General features: G+C 44.0%; 1 protein-coding gene across 2 annotated transcripts in view; it reads right to left on the bottom strand.

The window, feature by feature from the left end:
- Positions 1 to 22,382, bottom strand: part of TCEANC2 (transcription elongation factor A N-terminal and central domain containing 2) — a 42,245-nt gene that overhangs the window by 7,741 nt on the left and 12,122 nt on the right. For both annotated transcript variants that reach the window (XM_066376360.1, XM_066376361.1), the window contains exons 3-4: positions 18,711 to 18,852; positions 1,004 to 1,197 (exon numbers count right to left, since the gene is read on the bottom strand). In XM_066376360.1, coding sequence (XP_066232457.1) covers positions 1,004 to 1,197; positions 18,711 to 18,852 — 336 coding nt within the window. The remainder of the gene's footprint in view (positions 1 to 1,003; positions 1,198 to 18,710; positions 18,853 to 22,382) is intronic.

Genomic DNA, 22,382 nt, shown 5'->3' with positions numbered 1-22,382 from the left:
AACACAGTTCACCCCAGAATTTTTGCTACAGTGGGAAGGAAAAGAATTTTAAATGGAAGCAGCCAACATTTATTAAGTGACTTCTAATCACCAGGCACTATACTAATTTTTTTACATAAATGGTTGATTAATTCTTTCCAATAACCTTAGGTGGTAAGTATAAGAATTACTTTCCATATAAAAAAAATTTAGTCTCAAAAACGTAAAGGGAGGCCCTGGCTGGATAGCTCAGTTGGTTACAGCATTCTACGTCAAGTTTATGGGTTCAACCCACAGTCAGGGCACATATGAGAATCAACTAATGAAAGAATAAGTAAGTGGAATGATAAATTGATGTTTCTCTCTCTTTCTCTAATAAGTTAATTAAAAAAAAATGTCAAGGGATTTGCCTAAGGTGCCACAGCTGGTACATACTAGAGCCAGGGTTTTAGTCAAGGTCTTTCTAGTTCCTCTGTACAACCCTATCTCCCAAAATGATTACAAATCCAGAATGCTTATAGAAAAAGCAGAATAAAGCCATAACATTAAGACTATGAAAGTCCACTATGAAAATGTGAAGCTCACTCAATTAAGAGCTCCTAGCCTGACCAGGTGGTGATGCAGTGGGTAGAGTGTCGGCCTGGGATGCAGAGGACTCAGGTTCGAAACTCCGAGGTTGCCAGCTTGAGCACAGGCTCACCAGCTTGAGCATGGGATCACTGGCTTGAGTCTGGGATCACAGACGTGACCCCATGGTCATTAGCTCGAGCCAAAAGGTCGCTGGCTTGAAGCCCAAGGTTGCTGCCTTGAGCACTTGAGTAAAGGGTCACTGGCTTAGCTGGAGCTCCTGGGTCAAGATACATAAGAAAGCAATCAATGAACAAATATGGTGCTGCAACAAAGACTTGATGCTTCTCATCTCTCTCTCTTCCCGTCTGTCTGTCCCTGTCTGTCTCTCTCTCACTAAAAAACAACAACAACAAAAAAAAGACCTCCTAGAAATCACATTACAACCAGACATTACCTCTAATTCCAACACTTCTGAGAGTAATTTCTGGGCGTTTTTCCTAAATGTCTCAGTTTTGGAATCACTTCGGACTTCAATAGATGGTCTATCTGCATGTTTCTCAATAAAAGTTCTCCACTCAGTGTAAACTTCTCTGGCAAGACAAGCCACTTCCGAATCTGAGTGCTGACGCATCTTGTTCACAGTGTGACCTGAACAAAATAAGAGAAAACAGAAAAAAAAAAGGTTGTTCTGTCTCCTGTAAAGTACAGGACCAGATGGACTTGGGCTGACATGCTATAGCAATTAGAAAGTAATTCACCCTCTGAAGGATTTGAAGGCTTTTGTGCAAATGACCATTTCTCAAAGACTAAGATTATAAGATAATCACTGGGAGAGAATCACTGGACTAGTCAATATAGTAAGTCATAAAATAGAAGCATGATCAATAGATACTTAGAACAACTACGGTACCAATTCCTTAATCCAAAACTACAATAAAAGAAAATGAATTAAGCATTCTTATCTTTCTGGTACATCTTATCTTTCTTATATTTCAGAACAACCAAGTAGCTTTAGTTATTGAGGGAATAAATGTTCTTTATCCAGCTAATAAATGTAAAATGATTGACAGAATTTTAAAAAATCTGTGGCCCTGGCCGGTTGGCTCAGTGGTGGAGCGTTGGCCTGGCATGCAGAAGTCCCAGGTTCGATTCCCGGCCAGGGCACACAGGAGAAGCGCCCATCTGCTTCTCCACCTCTCCCCCTCGCCTTCCTCTCTGGCTCTCTCTTCCCCTCCTGCAGCGAGGCTCCATTGGAGCAAGGATGGCCCGGGCGCTGGGGATGGCTTCCTTGGCCTCTGCCCCAGGCGCTAGAGTGGCTCTGGTCGCAACAGAGCTACGCCCCGGAGGGGCAGAGCATCGCCCCCTGGTGGGCAGAGCGTCGCCCCCTGGTGGGCATGCCGGGTGGATCCTGGTCGGGCGCATGCAGGAGTCTGTCTCTCCCCGTTTCCAGCTTCAGGAAAAAAAAAAAAAAAAAAAGGCTGACCTGTGGTGACGCAGTGGGATAAAGCATAGATTTGGAACACTGAGGTCGCCGGTTCGAAACCCCAGGCTTACCTGGTCAAGGCACATATGGGAGTGGATGCTTCCTGCTCCTCCCCCTTCTCTCTCTCTCTCTCTCTCTCTCTCCCTCTCTCTCCCTCTTTCCCTCTCTCTCCCTCTTTCCCTCTCTCTCCTCTCTGAAAATTGAATAAAGTCTTTAAAAAAATTAAAAAAAAAATCTGTGGGACTTCCAGTTAAGATGGTGGCGTAAGTAAACATGGTATGTACCTCGCCTCCTCACAACCACATCAAAATTATAATGAAACTACAGAATAACCATTATTCAGAACCTCCTGAAATCTGGCTGAACGTAAATCCTACAACCAAGAAATGAAAAAGAAGCCATATTGAGATTGGTAGGGGTGGAGATGCAGAAAAGACTGGTCCCAAACCCACATATGGTGAATAAAAATCAGGAGGGGTAGTTCAGCTGTGGAGGGACCCCTCTGACCAGTGAGGGGTCCCAACCCCATACCAGGGTCCCCAACCCAGGGTTCCAGTGCCAGGAAGAGAAGTCCCCATAACTTCTGGCTGTCAAAACCAGCGAGGATTGTGGCTGAATGAGATGGAAGGGGTGCTGGAGCCCCAGGCTGCTCCTCTCAAGGGCCCACACACGGACTTACTCAGACTCACTCCCTCTGAGCTTCAGCACAGGGGCAGCAGCTTGAAAGGCACAGAGGCATACAGGGAGGGACTGAATTGTCTGGCATCAAGGCGAGAGCTGGGGGTGGGCAGCTTTCTGCCAGACAAAGTGCTGGCAGAAGCCATTGTTCCTTTGATGCGCCCTCTCCCCACAGAGCTGGCAGGCGGGTGCCATATCTGAGACTCCATCAACCTGGCTCACATTATTTGCCACGTTCTGATGATTCCTTGAGGACCCACCCCTATCAACTTGCAGGGCCATCCAAGTTGTTTCCAGAGGCTTTTCCATTCAAATGGTCTGTCATGGCTCATGCTTCAGATTTTCCTAAAATCTCTAAAACAAGCATCTGGCCTCAGCATGCCCTATACCTTTCACTGTGGCCACAGGCCTGGCACTAAGAGCAGACAGCCTTAGTTCACAGCTTGGCCTCACCTGGGCACCTCCAAGCCCAGCATAAGTAGCAACCACCTACAGATTGCTTCATAGCTCATGCCAGGTGGCCTCAGGCAGAGCACAGGTAGTGGCTGACCTTGGCCTGCACCTCCCAGGAAGCCCCGGAACCACTGTACCAGTGGACAGCTTCAGACCATGTCAAAGTACCACCCACCATCTCCACAAGTGACACACTCAAAGAGCAGAATCAGCAAGCACCAGAGCCCCGCGGATCCTTGATAGTGGTTGCAGGTCACAGCCAGTCTTTGCAGACGATCAGCCTGGGGGGAAATCCCTCCCATTGATGTGCAACAACAATGAGGCTGAACTACAAGAGATGGGTGTGCACAGCCCACATGGGGGCACACCCTGAATGCGCAGGCTGAGTGCCTGGGGTTGGGGAGGCTGTGTTCTGTAGGGTTCAGTGGCAGAGCCTCCCAACCCCCAAATTTGTACTTCATAATCCCTTCACCTTTTTTTACCCATCCCCCCATCTGACAAGTGTCAAAATATTCTCTGTATCTGTGAGTCTGTTTCTGTTCTGCTTGTTTATTTTTAAGATTCAGTCATTGATACATATGTCTTTATTGCTATTTTATTGTTCAAATCTTTTATCTTTTTTTTTCTTCTTAAAGAAGAGGCTTTAACATTTCAAATACTACTGGTTTGGTGGTGGTGAACTCCTTTAGTTTTTTTTCTTGTCTGGGAAGCTCTTTATCTGTCTTTCAATTCTAAATGATAGCTTTGCTGGATAGAGTAATCTTGGCTGTTAGATCCTTGCTTTTTATCACTTTGAATATTTTTTGCCAACTACATCCAGCATGAAAGGTTTCTGTTGAGAAATCAGCTGAAAGTCTTATGGGAGTGCCCTTGTAGGTAACTAACTGCTTTTCTCCTGCTGCTTTTAAGATTCTGTCTTTAATCCTTTACATTTTAATTATGATGCGTCTTGGTGCGGGTCTCTTTGAGTTCATCTTGTTTGGGACTCTCTGCACTGAACTTGTATGTCTAGTTCCTTCACTATGTTAGGGAAGTCTTCTGTCATTATTTTTTCAAATAGGTTTTCAATTTCCTGCTATCTCTGTTCTTCCGGCATCCCCATGATGAGCCAATATTTATTTTCAAAGGTACATTTGTGGCCTGACTGGTGGTGGCACAGTGGATAGAGTGTTAACCTGGGACGCTGAAGTCTCAGGCTTGAAACCCTGAGGTTGCTGGCTTGAGCTCAAACTCGCCAGCTTGAGTGTAGGGTCTCTGGCTTGAGCATGGAATCATCAACAAGATCCCATGGGTAACTGGCTTGAACCCAACGATTGCTGGCTTGAAGCCCAGGGTCACTGGCTTAGCTTGAGCACTCTGGTCAAGGCACATATGAGAAGCAATCAATGAACAACTAAAGTGAGGCAACTACAAGTTGAAGCTTCTCATCTCTTTCTCTCTCTCTCTCTCTAAAAAAAAGTACATTTGTGCCCTGGCCGGTTGGCTCAGTGGTAGAGCGTCGGCCTAGCGTGCGGAGGACCCGGGTTCGATTCCCGGCCAGGGCACACAGGAGAAGCGCCCATTTGCTTCTCCACCCCTCCGCCACGCTTTCCTCTCTGTCTCTCTCTTCCCCTCCCGCAGCCAAGGCTCCATTGGAGCAAAGATGGCCCGGGCGCTGGGGATGGCTCTGTGGCCTATGCCTCAGGCGCTAGAGTGGCTCTGGTCGCAACATGGCGACGCCCAGGATGGGCAGAGCATCGCCCCCTGGTGGGCAGAGCGTCGCCCCTGGTGGGCGTGCCGGGTGGATCCCGGTCGGGCGCATGCGGGAGTCTGTCTGACTGTCTCTCCCTGTTTCCAAACTTCAGAAAAATGAAAAAAGAAAAAAAAAAAAAAAAAAGTACATTTGTGTACACATATAAACACATTATGTGTGTTTATATGCAGAAGAAAAATTCTAAAAGAATTTATAATGAAATTATTCATGGGTCTCCTCTGAGTAGTGGGACGGTGTGTGTCTATGAGTTCCAGCTCACAATCTTGTGGGTTGGTTCAAACTGTAAGCACTTCTAACAGTGCAGGCTATACTGTAACAGAGGTGCATTCGGGCTTCTTTGGAATCAAGAACCTTCTCTATATGTGTTCCCCATCATATCCTTTTCTCTTTCCAAGAAATGCGCCTGACTAGGCTGTCGTGCAGTGGATAGAGCGTCGGACTGGGATGCAGAGGACCCAGGTTCGAAACCCCGAGGTCGCCAGCTTGGGCGTGGGCTCATCTGGTTTGAGCAAAAGCTCACCAGCGTGGACCCAAGGTCGCTGGCCCAAGCAAGGGGTTACTTGGTCTGCTGAAGGCCCACAGTCAAGGCACATATGAGAAAGCAATCAATGAACAACTGAAGTGTCACAACAAAAAACTGATGATTGATGCTTCTCATCTCTCTTCGTTTCTGTCTGTCTGTCTGTCCCTTCTATTCCTCTCTCTGACTCTCTCTGTCCCTAAAAAAAAAAAAAAGAAATGCACTGTTGATCCAGCTTTATATACAAGAACTGAAAACACAGAAGTCTCTAAAACAGAGTGCCCTCCTACTTGTCAAACCAATGCCTTCTTCATCCTGATGTTATTTGATTCTTCAGTGGCACCTGACACTGCTGCCTTCTTCCTTCTGAAATATTCTCTTCCACTGGTTTTTTTTTTGTATTTTTCTGAAGCTGGAAACGGGGAGAGACAGTCAGACAGACTCCCGCATGCACCTGACCGGGATCCACCCGGCACGCCCACCAGGGGCAACGCTCTGCCCACCAGGGGGCGATGCTCTGCCCCTCCGGGGCGTCGCTCTGTCGCGACCAGAGCCACTCTAGCGCCTGGGGCAGAGGCCAAGGAGCCATCCCCAGCGCCCGGGCCATCTTTGCTCCAATGGAGCCTTGCTGCAGAAGGGGAAGAGAGAGACAGAGAGGAAGGAGAGGGAGAGGGGGGTGGAGAGGCAAATGGGCACCTCTCCTGTGTGCCCTGGCTGGGAATCGAACCCGGGACTTCTGCACACCAGGCCAACGCTCTACCACTGAGCCAACCAGCCAGGGCCTCTTCCACTGTTTTTTTTGAGACACAGTCTTTACTGGTTCTCCTCTTTCTTCTCTATTTCTTCTGCTGGCTGCAGATGCCTTGCTCGCTGCAGTATTATTCTTAGTCTCTTCTCTTCTTTTTTCATCTGCCTTCCCTGAGTAATCCTACCCACTCCTGTGGTCCAACTACCATCTGCAAGCAGACGACTACCAAATATGTACCTCTAGCCCAGTGGTTCTCAACCTGTGGGTCGCGACCCCTGTGTGCCGGTCGTTCGACCCCCGCCGGGGTCTCGACCCACAGGTTGAGAACTGCTGCTCTAGCCCAAAGGCTCTCAGTGAGCACAAGACCTACATATTTGTCCCCAACTACACATCTCTGATGTTTGTTTTGCAAACACCTCTAACTCAACATTTCTAAAATGGAAAACGAAATTCAACATGATTCCCCTCAGTCCCTCCTCCTGTATTTCCTATCACTCAATGGTACCACCATTCACACATCATGTCAGGCTCCTTAACATTTTTTCTTTCCCTTTTCCTGTCCAGCTGCCTCTTTATCCTCCCTGCTACCCCTGATTCAGGTCCTCATCACCTCTCCACGGGTCTACTGCAATTATTTACTAACCAATCTCTGTCCTCAGTCTAGCCTTCTCCAATTTATCTTCTATAGTGAAGTCAAAAATAACATTTAAAAACACAACTTGATCACATCACTCCCTTACCAAATACTCTTCAGTGGCTCTCTCCACTGCCCTCAATTAATTCCTAAGTATAGCATTCAGCTCTGGATGACCCGACCCTCTTTGGCCTTACCTCTCATGAGGTCACCCTCTTTTCTCCCCCCTCACACCCAGCCCTCCTGCTCCTTTATCTCCATGCACTAAGTTCTAGACACAGGAAACAGTTTGTACATCCTTGTTCTGGTTCAGACTGTCTAGCCTCCTTACATTTCTGTGCCTTAGCTCACTGTCCCCTCTGCCTCTGTCCCCAATCTTTTTACACAGGGGGCAAGCTCACTGTCCCTCAGACCATTGGAAAGCCACCACATACAGTGCTCCTCTCACTGACCACCAATGAAAGAGGTGCCCCTTCCGGAAGTGCGGCCGGGGGCCGGATAAATGTCCTCAGGGGGCCGCATAGGGCCGTAGTTTGGGGATGCCTGGCCCTAGAATGTTTAAATGCTCACTTTCCCTTCTAAATTGCAAATATCTGAGGACAGAACCCATACCTTACTCCAAGTTATATTCTCAGCTCTCAGAATAGTGCCTAGCACAGAATCATCAGTAAATGTTTGCTGAACTGAATCAAAGTTGAATAAAAAAAAATTTATATTTGGCTTTGAAATTGGTTTTGTACTAATATTTGAATATGGATGCAGTTGATTGGGAAAATCACACAATTGTAAACAAAATAATGGAACAACACAGTAAAGAATTGAATCCAAAGGCACTGGGAAAATCAAAAGCTTCTAATTCTTACCCATTGCTAAGAATTCTTTCTGCTTACTACTCCTAATTTTATATGAATTATCTCATTTAATTTTTATAACTAAACAATGAATTAAATACTATTTTTATATCTCTTTTTACAAATGCGAAACTGAAGCTCAGCAAAGTAACGTGCCCAGATCTCACGGCTAGTATGTGTGGAAGCCAGGACTAGAGTACAAGTGGCCTGACTCCAGGGCCTGTACACTAACACCCTTTACTTCTCTGTTGTTAGGAACTGGGACACAGGGAGTGCTCAATAAGGCTCTGTTGAGATGTTGTTCACTTTCTTGGTACTATTCCCAAATCAGAAGAGCACAGACCTTGAGAGGGGGCGATAGGGCTTCAGGCTTCATCTCCCAGGACAGGGCAGTCCAGTCAATGCTTCTGGCCTGCAGGGGGCAATGCATCTCATGGATAACTCTCAGAGGAGCGCCACCCAGACTGGTCAGCAGCTCTGCCAACACCAAGATCATCCCAGGAAGGGCAAGGCTGTAAGGGAGCCCAGGGATGTAAGATTTGTTAGCAAAAGGAAGAAGTCTCAAAAAAAAAAAAAAAAAAGATAGCAGGAAAAGGAGAAGAAGAGAAGAAAAGAGAAGGGGGTGGTCTAAAGAACCTTTTTCTTAAAAAAAACGCACAAAAAAACAAGGCAAATGAAATCATAAATTTTAGATCACAAAAGGAATTTTGTGATAATAATGATGACAGTTAACTACTATACTAAATGCTTAGCATACCTTAATTCATTTAATCCTCAGGACAATTCTATGAGGTAGGTGCTGCTGTGATTCTCCCATTTTATAGGTAAAGAACCTGAAAAACTAAGTTAAGTAACTCGCAAAGGACATGGCAAGCAAGGAGGTCCAGGCTTCAAAGACAGGCTGTTTGGCTCCAGAGCTCATGCAATAACCCTGTACTATTGCCTCTGGGGATGACACAGTTCTACCTCTTCCTGATTCAGATGAAAAAAATGAGGATCCATGACCTCTCCCCAAGGTCACAAGTTGGTCAGTAGCTACATCAAGGAAGTTAATGACCTGCAAAAAGTCATTATTTGCTCCATGAAATTTATGTCATAGAGCATGCAGTGCCACTGGCTGAGCTTATGATCTAGGTCAAGCCCCCCTGGGTTTAAGGGTAGGGGGTTTCTGCATCCCAGCACATCAAGTCAAATTCCCTATGGGAAGCAGTCTTTCACTCATTTAAGAAACATTAACAAATAAATAAATAACAAAATGCTATGTATGTACCAGGCCCTGGGCTGCACACTGAGATAGAATGTTGACCAAGAGGCAGCCCTGTGTGTACTTAAGGAGCTCCAGGTAGGTCTAAGCACAGGAGGGGACACTTAAACAGATGCATAAAAGTGTTACAGACCTGCCTGGCCTGTGGTGGCGGAGTGGATGGTACGTGCACCTGCAGTACTGAGGTTGCTGATTTGAGCCCCTGGGCTTGCTCGGTCAGGGAATATTGCCACAAGCAATCAGTGATCAGCTAAAGTGAAGCAACTATGAGTTGATACTTCTTGCTCCCCCACTGCTCTCTCCTCTCTCTGTACAATCAATCAAAAAGGGAGGGAGGGAGGGAGGGAAGGAGGGAAGGAGTAAGTAAATAAGTTACAGACCCTAAGATGGTACTGAAAGGGCCCAGGGAGGACCAAAAGGACTGAGTCAATTCAGATTGCAAAGGAGCCAGGAAATACCATGAAAGAGGCAAATTTTCATCTTGAGTCTTGACATTGACTCCAGGAGACCGCACTCACAGAAGAAGTAAAGTGAACAAGATTACAGAACCTGAAATAGCATGGCATAATTTGAGGGCTTGTGGTAGGCAAAAGAGTGGTCCCCAAAGACAGCCTTGCCCTCATCCTCAGAACCTGTGAAGATGTTACTTTACATGGAGAAAGGGACTTTGCAGATGTGATCAAGGTTAAGGACCCTGACGTGGGGTGGACGAGCCTGGATTATCTTGGTGGGCCCAATCAAATCACACTCCTTAAAGGCAGAAGAAACAGAAAGGTGGGTCAGAGAGATGAGGCGGCAATCCTCCAGCTCTGAAAACGGAGCACGGGAACCACGAGCAAGGAATACAAACAGCTTCTGGGAACCGGAAAAGGCAAGGGAGCAGATTCTCCCCTAGAGTGCCCAGAAAGGAATGTAGCCTTGCCAACACCTCTGTTTTAGCCCACTGAAACCCTACTGACCCACAGAACCATAAGATAATAATGTGTTCTTTTATATCACTAATTCTGTGACAATTTGGTATAGCATTATTCATAGTAAATGAAGGACTGCTGAAGAAATGGGAATCTGTGGCACAACTTGAAACGAGAAGGCCACTGGAAAGGTCCTTGCCACAGACATTCGTTATCTTGGGCAAGTCAAATCATATCCCTGTTCATTCACTCACTCACTACTTTGTTCATTCAACAAATATTTTTAGCTGCACACAGATTATATTTCATCTGGGTCATGAAGGACAAGTAAAAGCCATTATGGACAAAGGTGCATGTTCAGGTTTCAGGAGGTAGCATAAAGAATATCTTAGCTTTGTCACTATTATTTGGTTTTCTGACCTGGGTAAATTACTTTAAACTCTAAACCTCAGTATTCCCAATTGTAAAATGGAGAAAATAACATTTACCTTCCAGAATTGTTATGTGGATCAAATGAGGTCATAGTCGGGAAAGCACTTAGCAAATATAGGTTTTCTTGTCATTCAATCATAAATGAAAATAAGACATCTCTGAAATCAGATCAATATGATTGACATACAACTTTTCCCAGAATATTCATATATACAGCACTGCAAAGTGGAGCATGCTTGCTGACCAGGTTGAGTGCAAGGCCTAACTTTACTGCCTCATCAGCCATCTACCCAATACCCCTACCACTGGTCTCCTTTAAAATGAAGGCAGCCAGGCCCTGGCCGGTTGGCTCAGTGGTAGAGCGTCGGCCTGGCATGCAGAAGTCCCGGGTTCGATTCCCGGCCAGGGCACACAGGAGAAGCGCCCATCTGCTTCTCCACCCCTCCCCCTCTCCTTTCTCTCTGTCTCTCTCTTCCCCTCCCGCAGCTGAGGCTCCATTGGAGCAAAGATGGCCCGGGTGCTGGGGATGGCTCCTTGGCCTCTGACCCAGGCGCTAGAGTGGCTCTGATCACAACAGAGCAACGCCCCGGAGGGGCAGAGCATTGCCCCCTGGTGGGCAGAGCGTCGCCCCCTGGTGGGCGTGCTGGGTGGACCCCTGTCGGGCGCATGCGGGAGTCTGTCTGACTGTCTCTCCCCGTTTCCAGCTTCAGAAAAATACAAAAAAAAAAAAAAAAAAAAAAAAAAAATGAAGGCAGCCAGCCACGGAGTCCCCATTAAGTGCCAGGTCCACAGGCTTTCGTTTGGCGGCCCCTCAACTTCCCAGACCACTTGAGAACAGTGAGGCCACTCATTGATCTTAAAACATTGCCTCTTAAAACATTCTCCTCCTCGGCCTTCATGTCACAATACAAAAGTCCTGGCTCCCTTCCTCTCTCTCTAATCATATTCCTTCTGTCTCTTCACAGGGTCTTCTTCCTCTTCCTACTTCCTTACCATGGATCTTCCAAGTTCTATACTTCAGCCCTTGAATCTTTTCTTTTACTCAGAGAATTCATCCACTTACGGTATATGATTTTAAGCAAATGCTTCCAGGTAAATGAACGCCAAATATGTATTTTTAGTCGAAAGCTCTCAAGTGAGCTTCAGTCTCACTTCCCCGATTGCCTGCTGGACATTGCTACCTGGAGAGTTCATGTGAGAGCAAAATGCTACAGGCATTGACTAAAATGAACTAAATTCTGTTTGAAAGGCACTAACAGGCATGCAGTCCTATTTAAAAGAGGTGAGTTAAAGCAGATGGCAGGACCCCTAGAGATGGTCCAATAAAATAAAGGCCCATATGGCTACTGTCCAGGGCACAATGGCAGTCTTCTGCTTACTAACAAAGAACATGGCCCTAAGAGACCCAGGTTCTCATTATATATCTGGTGCTAACTTACTATGTGGTCCTAGATAACTCACTTCATCTCTCTGGGTCTGTGTCCTTTATAAATTTACGTAGGTAAATGGATTTAAAAGTGTTATGCCATTGCCATTTACAAAGTTCATAAATAGAAAAAGTTTTAAGATCTCAACAGTAAATGGACAAGGAACACAAACAATTCACACACACACAAAAAGTGCCAATAGACGCAGAAAAAGTCATTCTCTTGCAGCAAATGAAAACAAGATGCTATTTTAACCTATTAGTAAGATTTTCAGAAAATGGTAGGGATATAAAGTAGAACATTTCTAAAAATCCAAGATTCAAAAATGGATCAGGATTGGAGATACATACCCAAGAGCTGTTTGAATTAAGGCCTTGGTTAAGCTCGAGAGTGGATAGGCTCTCTGCTGGACTCGAGCAGAAGACTGAGGGCGGAGCGTTATGGAAGAGTACCCCATATTCGGGAACAGGGGACAAGGACTGAAGAAACAGGAATATAAGAAGCTAGAAAGAGTCATGGAGAAAATCTTATTTGACCTTGTCATTTTCATTCATTGGATGAATATATTCTGAGTTTCTGCTATATGCCACACCAATGCTAGAAACGTATCACTAAATAAAATGTGTTGCATGGTCCTGCTGGCATAGGGTTACTAATTAGTAAATCAAAAATAAAGAAGCAAATAATTAAATAAGTAATTGCAAACTCAGGAAAGGGCTAAGGAAATAAACATTTAAAAAATTGGCAACAAGTTCAGTGTCACTTATGTTGACAGAAAAAGACTGATCAATAGTTTCAAATTTGTGATTCTGGGAAGATGAAAAATGAGACACAACTACTGGACTTGGATAGAATGAAATCACTGTGTCCTGAGAGAGAACAGTAGTTGTGGGAGAAGCCAGCATGAAAACGATTGAATGAAGGAATGGGAGGTACAGAAATGGGAGTTGTGATTATCAATACATTTTTTTAAAGATTTTATTTATTGATTTTTAGAGAGAGGAGAGAGAGAGAAAAAAGGGGTGAGCAGGAAGCATCAACTTGTAGTAGTTGCTTCTCCTTTGTGTCTTGACCAGGCAAGCCTGGGGTTTTGAACAGTTGACCTCAGCATGCCAGGTTGATGCTTTATCCACTGCACCACCACAGGCCAGGCGGATTATCAGTAATTTTTAAAGACATTTGGCTATAAAGGGAAGAAGAGAAACAAGGTGTCTGTAAGAGATGGCAAAGCCAATTAAAGGGAAAGACCTGAATCTGTATGAAAGCAGAAAGAACCAAGGGAGAGGGTAGGAGCGGCAACAAAATAAAGGGGCTTCTTGGCCTCCGTATCTCCAGTCAATCCTTGCTAACGCCAGTCCATTCTCCTTGATAAGGCTGCTCTCCAAACCTGTCAATCAACGGGTTAGAATCTCTCCTATTTTAAAAATGATAACTTTCTTCAAACCCACATTCCCTTTCTAATATTGCCATCTCTCTCTTTCCTTTCAATATCAAACTTCTTGAAAGAGCTGTTTATCTTCGCAGTTTCATTTCCTCACCTCCTTCTCATTCCTCAACTTTCTGACCCTAACCCTGCCTTTGACCCTACCAAAACCATTTATGACCATAACTTGCAATACCTAATGTGCAATTTTTAGATTTAGCATATTTGGCCTTTGAGAACAATGGACATTGCTGACCTAGAAATATTCCTTCCCATTTCATGACAGCATTCTTTCCTGTTTCCCTTGTCAGTCTCCTTCTCTAAGTCTCTTCAATATCAGTGTGCTTCAGGTTTTTGGACTTAGCTCTTGGCTTTTCTTAAATACTGTCCCTGGGCAAGCTCAATTTGCTTAATTTCTAACTATACGCTGATGATGACTCCCAAGTATATATGGATAGTCTCTCCTTAGCTTCAGCCTTGTACTTCCAACATTCTGTTGGACATTTCCTCTTGGATGTCCCACAGTATATAAAACACAATTAGTCTAAAACTGAATTTATTAATCTCTCCACCTCCATGATTGCTGTTCCCTATCTTAACAAGTAGTCCTGCCACCCGCCTACTTGACCAAAACAGAATTCTAGGTTTTAGCCTTCTTCATTCCTTTATCTTCGTTCCCAACATCCAGTGAATCTCTAAGTCCTTTGGGATTTTATTCCATTTATGTCTCTTGAGTCCAACCACACTTCTCCATCTCTGTGACTATTACTCCACCCGGGCCACCCTCATTTCTCAATCAGATGTTTTAGTAGCTTCTTCACTGGGCTTCCTGCCTCTAGGTTTGCTTTTCTCAATACTTTTCCCACATGGCAGCCAGATAGATTTTTTTCTAAAATGTAAATGTAAATGTGCCACTCCTTCATTCAAAATCTTCCAATAATAATCACTTACTATCTTTAGGGTCTTTCACTGCAGTAAAACTAGATTCTAGATAAAAATCACCTCATTACCTCTTTTGTGTGTGTATGTGTGTGTGTGTGTGTGTGTGTGAGACAGAGACAGAGAGAGGAAAAGACAGGGACAGAGAGGAAGAGAGAGAGATGAGAAGCATCAATTCTTTGTTGCAGCATCTTAGTTGTTCATTGATTGCTTTCTCATATGTGCCTTGACTGGGGGACTACAGCAGTTCGAGTGACCCCTTGCTCAAACCAGATGAGCCCATGCCCAAGCTGGCGACCTCGGGGTTTTGAACCTGGGTCCTCCGCATCCCAGTCCAACACTCTATCCACTGCACCACTGCCTGGCCAGGGCACTTCATTCCCTCTTAAAGAAAAGTAAGCAAAGGCTAAAAGGGTTGGCTCAGGGCAGGATGGGGTTAAACTAAGGGCTGATGTAAACAGTAATGCTGCTGAAATACTGACCATTGGGCCAATGGTGAAGTGAGAGAGCTGATCCTGGGACACTCACAATGACCTGGGACCCTTGAGAAGTGCACTGAAGTATTCTAGGTCAGCTGGGACCCTTTGTTATTGGCACAAAAAAAGAAAAAACGCTAATCCTCTATACAGGGAAGTTTCTCCAACTTAGTCCTACTAAATTCCCATAGATTGAAAGAAAATAATGCACTCACAATTAAAAATCAGGAAACACATGGGAAGGCAAGCACCATGAGACTCAGCAGAAACAATAAACAACAGATTTAAACCCCTAAGGACTACAAATACTAGAACAGTCAGATGAAAAATACTGAAGAACTATACATTAAATGTTCGAAGAAATAAAAGGTACAATAATAAGAATGTACAAATAATATTTTAAAAAGACTGATTTAGGGGGAAAAAGAAGCTTCTAAAACTGAAAAATAGTTTTTGAGATAAAGAACTCAATGAATGGGTTAAAAAGCAGATTAGAGTCAGCTAAAAAGAGAATTAGTGTCTCAGGAGATATATATCTGAAGAAACTTCCCAGAATATAACAAAAGCCAAAGAGATAAAAAAATACACGACAAATAAGTAAGGGGTATGGGAAAAAGTATACCTCTAATTGTAGAATCTCAGAATGAAGTAATAGAATGAAAGAGAGGTACTTTTGAAGGGATAATGGCTGTAAAATTCTACAGATGAACACAAATCTACATGTCCAAGAAGTACACTATCTCTAGGTTAAACAAAAAGAAATACGTGCTGTGGCGGCCAGTCTATAAGATATCACCCAATGATCCTCACCTCTTGCTATTTATAACCTGTGTGTAGTTGCCTCCCAAACTGCACCAGGGTTGGTCTGTGTGCCCCACAGAATATGACAGAAGTGATGGTATATCACTTCCAGGATTAGGTTACAAGACGCTGTAGCTTCCATCTTGGTTATTCTGTCTTAGATCACTTGTTCTGGGGAAAGTCAGCTGCCATGCCATGAGCATCCTTAAGGAGAGGCCCATGTGATGAAGAACTGAGGCCTCCTACTAGCAATTCTAGGAGTGAGCCATTTTGAATTGATCCTTAAGTCCTGGTCAAACTTTAAGGTAACTAGAGTCCCAGCCAACAGCTTGACTGAAATCTCTTAAGAGACTATGAGCACCTGACCAGGTGGTGGCGCAGTGGATAGAGCGTCAAATTAGGATGTGCAGGACCCAGGTTCAAAACCCCAAGGTCGCCAGTTTGAGTGCAGGCTCATCTGCTTGAGCGTGGGGTCGCTGGATTGAGCATGTGATCAACACCATGGTAGCTGGCTTGAGCCCAAAAGGTCACTGGCTTGAGCCCAAGGTCACTGGCTTGAGCAAGAGGTCACTTGCTCTGCTGTAGCCCCCCCTCCAAGTCAAGGCACATATGAAAAAGCAATCAATGAAAACTAAGGTGCCACAATGAAGAATTGATGCTTCTCATCTCTCTCCCTTCCTGCTGTCTGTCTGTCCCTATCTGTCCCTCTCTCTGACTCTCTGTCAAAAAAAAAAAGAAAGAAAATGTCACCCCATTAAAATTAATTAAAAAGAAAAAGAGAGAAACACTATGAGCCAGAATCAACCAGATAGCAGCTCCCAGATTCCTGACTCTGAAAAACTGTGTCAGAAAACAGTATTTAAATTCCTCAATTTGGGGGTAATTTTTACACAGGGACAGATAACTAATATACGTGCTAAGACCAAACAGTTTTTAATGGCTTACAAAGAACCTTCTTCATCTGGTCCAGACTGTCTCTCCAGCTTCATGTCAAACACATCCAACTTCTTTTAGTTTCTGCAGTGCCTCCTGTTCTCTCCCACCCCCAGCCCTGTGTACAGCTCAAAGGATATACCTCCTGCCTGACATTCTTCAACATCTTTTCCTTTACTCTCAATGCGTATACTCCTTAGGCTAACTTCTGATCATCAGAATACTTATCAATCCCACTGTCTGATAGTCTTGTTAAATTGTCTGTCCTTCCATTAGACCAGGGGTCCCCAAACTACAGCCCGCGGGCCGCATGCGGCCCCCTGAGGCCATTTATCCGGCCCCCGCTGCACTTCAGGAAGGGGCACCTCTTTCATTGGTGGTCAGTGAGAGAAGCACATTGACCATTTCATTAGCCAAAAGTAGGCCCATAGTTCCCACTGAAATACTGGTCAGTTTGTTGATTTAAATTTACTTGTTCTTTATTTTAAGTATTGTATTTGTTCCCATTTTGTTTTTTTACTTTAAAATAAGATATGTGCAGTGTGCACAGGGATTTGTTCATAGTTTTTTTTTATAGTCCGGCCCTCCAACAGTCTGAGGGACAGTGAACTGGCCCCCTGTGTAAAAAGTTTGGGGACCTCTGCATTAGACTATAGATTTCAAAGAGGAGTGGACAATAGCCGCCTCCATTATTATGCCAGCACGGTTCCTAGCACAAAGAAGGCACTCAGTAAACACTTGCCTCTTATAGCCCACAGGATAGGGACAGGCAGGAGACTCAAGGTAGAAGAACGTCAACACATGCAGGCAGTGATCCAAATGACTCTTCAGCTTAGCAACTGTCATAACTATAAAGAAATCAAGAAACACCTATATTTTCTAAACCTCAGGTTTAGGGAAGGCTTGGAGTAAGGTCAAGACTTAAAAGTTGGATGGTTTCCAGCTCCTCCCAAGTCAAGCCCCCTTGTTGTGGTTTTATTATGATCCTTGAATTAAAATCCCTGATCAGACACACCCATTCTTAAAAGCATATTCACAATTTACTCAAAGAACAAAATTGAAATGATTTTTTAAAAATTATCATACCCTGTATTTTCAGAATAATTCCAGCCTATTACATTGATATTTAAGGTCTGATCATAACTGTACTGTGCTGTGTACCTAAATGTGAACATATATAGGTATATACATATATGTAAATATATACATGTCATAAAATATTAAATCACTAGTACCCTCTACTGGTGGAAATACCTTATCTGCTCATATGAATGGTCTTATTGCCCTCTAGTGACCACCACCTATAATGAGAAAATCCACCAGCAGATGGGAGCATTGCCTTGGCTGTGATGATAGGGTTTTATGTTCTTGAAGCATCTAATTTTCTCAGATTCTGGTTTATATTACAGGGGTGCAACTCTCAAGACTCTTGGGGGGCTCTCTGGGGGATTTCACACAGTTCTTGCCAGCTGTTAGAGCCAGTGTGAAGCTGCTCTGTCTCCTGCTTCTCATAAACAAGAGGTCAAGGGGATGCAAAGAAGGCAATGGTTGCACTAGTGAGGGTAAGAACAGCAGCTGTGAGTGACTGCCCGGGACTCCCTGGGGAGTCAGGAGCAGCTTGAGGAACACATGTTGGCCCTCCCTTGCATATTAATTCACAGTTGCGTGCTATACTAAAGCGGCAATTCAATGTAGTCTCTGACTTACCTTTCAAATATTTCCAACGCTATAACCAATGATGGAATAGCAAAGGATGCTATCGTTTTGTTTTTATAAACCGTGCTTTACAAGTTATTTCTCCTCAAGACAGAAAAGACAACTCTCTTTCAAGATTTCACTGACATGTCACCTCTTCTATGAAGCCTTTTCTGAATTCCCCAGATGTGACTACTCTTTCCTTATGCCAGCATATACCTTATAGAGATCAGAATGGTACCCAGGATATTATTTGTTTTTATTTAAACCTATAATTTCTTATTGCTCACATTTGTCTACATGCTTATTTCTCCACCAAACCCTAAATTCCTTGAGATCAGGAACCATGTCTTATTCATTTCTGCATACCCAGCATCAAGCACACTCAAAATGTTATCCATAGATCACTGCCAGTTACCAGTCCATGAGGTAAACACAGAAACTGAAGCATTTAGAAACTTTTATAGCAATTTGACAGAGTAGTTCTACATCTGTTGGTCTCATTTTTAAAACTGGGGCTTGTATTTGTATATTTTAATTTTATTTTTCTGGTAATTTTTATTATATATTCTAAAAGTATTGGTCTGCAAACAATGGAAAGTTTTTAAACAATGGTCCCTTACCATGGATAGTTTGAGAAGCACCGATATGAGAGATAACTTAATGTTTGAGTGAGGGAGGAAAGGGAAGAGAGGAGATAAAAATATATGCACTTTGTATAACATTCAGAAGGAACATACCTATCCTTGTTGATTTTAATACTTCCCTGGAGGGTATTTTCTTCTTTAATTCTTGTAAGGTTTCAACTAGATTCTCTTTGGTTTGATCAGGAAGCTCCAACATAGTTTTCCATCTTTTTATGTCTTCTACAACCACAACTCTCTGGGAAAAGAAAAGTCATTTGGAAAATGGAACATTTTCATTAGAAAGACATCTGCCTTCACCTGAGCTAATGGGGCTCCTATTGACATATGAATTATTGATTATGACCTGAACCAAAGCACAGTATGTGTGATAGCCCCAAATGATGGGTAATTGCTTAAAAGCAGGTTCTGCTTACTGCAAATCAGGAAGAGAGTTACATCTATTAGGAAAAGTGCAACTTTTAATCTTACCATGTCAGACACCACTGGGCACTTAGCAGTGAGAAGCAATAGGATGAGAAAAAAAGAAAAATGATGCTGAGGTGAATCAACCATATAGCTCACTTAAGTGTGTTAATTCATAGGCAAGGACAGAGAGGAAAAAATCATAGACATATTTATTTCAACAATAAAAGCACACTTCAATAGCTCTCCACTTCCTAGATGATACAACTCAAACTGTTTCTTGTTTGAACAATTTTTAAAAACTTCAAACACATAGAAAGGTAGAGTAATTCACTATGTATTTATAATAAAAGTTAATATTTTGCCTTTTTTATTTTATAAATAAAACATTACAAAGTTTAACCCTTCACCAAACTCATTCCCCTCCTTCCATTCCTAGAAGAAGCTACCATATTTCCATTAAGTGTAAAATTTTAACAGTTAAGGAATCTGGGCGGAGGGATGGGAAGATTCTTTGTTCTGCACTGCAACTTTTCTTTAGTTTTGAAAGTATTTCAATTAAAGAATATAGAAAAGTAAACAGACAAAATAATAAAGTTGTTTTTATAATTAAAAACAAATCTTGTCTCGATGGTTATTACCCAGGGGAGGGGGCCGAGTTAGGAATGGAAGGGGACTCTGGGATCTGGTAATGCTTTTTCTTGATCTGGATACTGGTGACACAGGTATGCTCACTTTGTGAAAATTTGTCAAGGTATACATTCATAATGTCCATTTTTCTACATGCATGTGATAGTTCAATAAAAAGCAACCAAAAAATCTCCCTCTCTATACATCGACTCACTCTCCTGGCTGGGGTCTGCTTCCAGTCTAGCAGGAAGTGGTGGAAGGAGATGTCTGACTCTTCTACTTCTGTCATTGCTCCTCCTCCTCCTCCCTCTTCTGCTTCTTTGCTTTGGTCTCTGACTCTTCTGAAAGGCAGAAACTGCAAGAGCCAAACTGAAAACAGGAGGCTAGTGTGTCCCAAAAGGAAACCTTATTTTTAAAGTGCAAGGGTGCAAGCGGGCTGAAACCAGCAAAAGGGTGTGAGCCAAGAGCTGCGGGAGAGAGCAGTAGATAATAGAGGTTCCGGCATTTGCTGGCATGGGGTTGTCTGCACCTGGACATACTCAGATTAGCATATCAGGGTTTGCTACCTTGGTTACAGGCTGTTTCCTTTTTCCAACCCTCAGGCCCCTCATGATCGCCTTGTCTCAAGGACATTTTTCAGAACCTTCTCAGGGTGGGAGGGTGGGTGGGTTGGGGGGTTTGCTTAAGAGGAAGTAGAATTTGGGAGAGGGAGATGCTTACTGAAAAAGTTGCCTTAGTGCGGCAGTTCTCAACCTGTGGGTCGCGACCCCTGTGTTTTGGTCTTTCGACCCCCGCCGGGGTCGCGACCCACAGGTTGAGAACCGCTGCCTTAGTGGAAGTTGGATGAGAGGAATTTGAGGGTTTTTTTTCTTTGTTTTTTGTTTTTTTTGTATTTTTCTAAAGACAGAAATGAGGAGGCAGTCAGACTCCCGCATGCGCCCGACCAGGATCCACCCGGCATGCCCACCAGGGGGCGATGCTCTGCCCATCTGGGGCGTTGCTCTGTTGCAACCAGAGCCATTCTAGCGCCTGAGGCAGAGGCCATGGAGCCATCCTCAGCGCCCGGGCCAACTTTGCTCCAGTGGAGCCTTGGCTGCAGGAGGGGAAGAGAGAGACAGAGAGGAAGGAGAGGGGGAGGGGTGGAGAAGCAGATGGGTGCTTCTCCTGTGTGCCCTGGCCGGGAGTCGAACCCAGGACTCATGCACGCCAGGCCGACGCTCTACCACTGAGCCAACCAGCCAGGGTCAGGAATTTGACTTTTAAAAGAGCTAATTTAATTCTCACACCTTCCAGGTTTGAAGCTAGGAAAAGTAGGAGCAATAGGACAGGAAAAGCCTTACTTTCTGTTGTGATACTATGCTAATCAGGTTTTAGTGCTCTGGGATATTTTCAATAGGAAGAAGGTATAAATATATCATTCTGCAACTTGCTTTTTCACTCAATTTTATTATTTTAATTTTTTTTTAATTTTATTTATTCATTTTTAGAGAGGAGAGAGAGAGAGGGAGAGAGAGAGACAGAGAGGGAGAGAGAGGAGAGACAGAGAGAGAGGAGGGGGGAGGAGCTGGAAGCATCAACTCCCATATGTGCCTTGACCAGGCAAGCCCAGGGTTTCGAACCGGCGACCTCAGCATTTCCAGGTCGACGCTTTATCCACTGCGCCACCACAGGTCAGGCTTATTTTAATTTTTTTAGTGAGAGGAGGGGAGGCAGAGAGATAGACTCCCACAAGTACGTGATTGGTATCTACTGGGCAAGCCCACTAGGGGGTGATGCTCTGCCCATCTGGGGCCCTTGCTCTATTGCAACTAGAGCCATTTCTTAGCACCTGATGCGGAGGTCATAGAGCCATCCTCAGTGCCTGGAGCCAACTTGTTCCAATCAAGCCATGGCTACAGGAGGGAGGAGGAAAGAGAGAGAGAAAAAGGGGGGGGGGAGGAAGAGGTGAGGGAGGAAGGGTAGAGAAACAGATGGGCACGTCTCCTGTGTGCCCTGACTGGGAATAGAACCCAGGATATTCACATGCCAGACTGATGCTCTACCACTCAGCCAAATGGCCAGGGCCTCAATTTATTTTCTTGATTTATTCACACTGATATATATTATATAAAGCCAGATAATCCACTTTAATAGTACTGGATAGTATTCCATTATTTTTGTATACAAATATCTTAGAATTTTAAAATCTATTCCCCCCATTCAGGGTTGCAGAGTGTGAATTTAAACTATATTTAGATACAGATAGGTATGTAAATATAGATATAGATAGTTCTACTTTATTATAGTCAACTATTTTTTCATCCAAAACCCTGAGAAGACCACACTCTTCACGTTACTTCCTTGGACTAATGGAATTTTTCTAGTTCATTTTTTCTCAAACATGGAAGCCCTATTTTGGCTCTCAGCTTCATATGGGAGTTATTAGCCTGAGGACTTATGTGCAGTCCCCATACTGGCCCTAAATCCCCAGACCCTAAGCATTACATCTGGTTTCAATAGACCTATTCAACTTCAGCTCCCACTTGCACTCTGGGTTTAGATTTCTTCTCATGGCACCTGAGGATTTCTTGTTCTTGCTTTTGAGTTCAGCTCTGTTTCCGAGACTTTTTATCCAGCATTCCTCCATGGTTAGGATGAGGTTCAGGATTCTACTCTGCTCTTTCCAGCATATGGAACTATAGAAGCCCAACTCTTTGGCATGGCATAAAAGGCCTTACGTGACTTGGCTCCTGA

This window comes from Saccopteryx leptura, chromosome 3 (assembly GCF_036850995.1).
Source record: "Saccopteryx leptura isolate mSacLep1 chromosome 3, mSacLep1_pri_phased_curated, whole genome shotgun sequence".
Lineage (NCBI taxonomy): Eukaryota > Metazoa > Chordata > Mammalia > Chiroptera > Emballonuridae > Saccopteryx > Saccopteryx leptura.
Note: the sequence above shows the minus strand (reverse complement) of the source record. Positions and strands in the feature narration are given on the sequence as shown.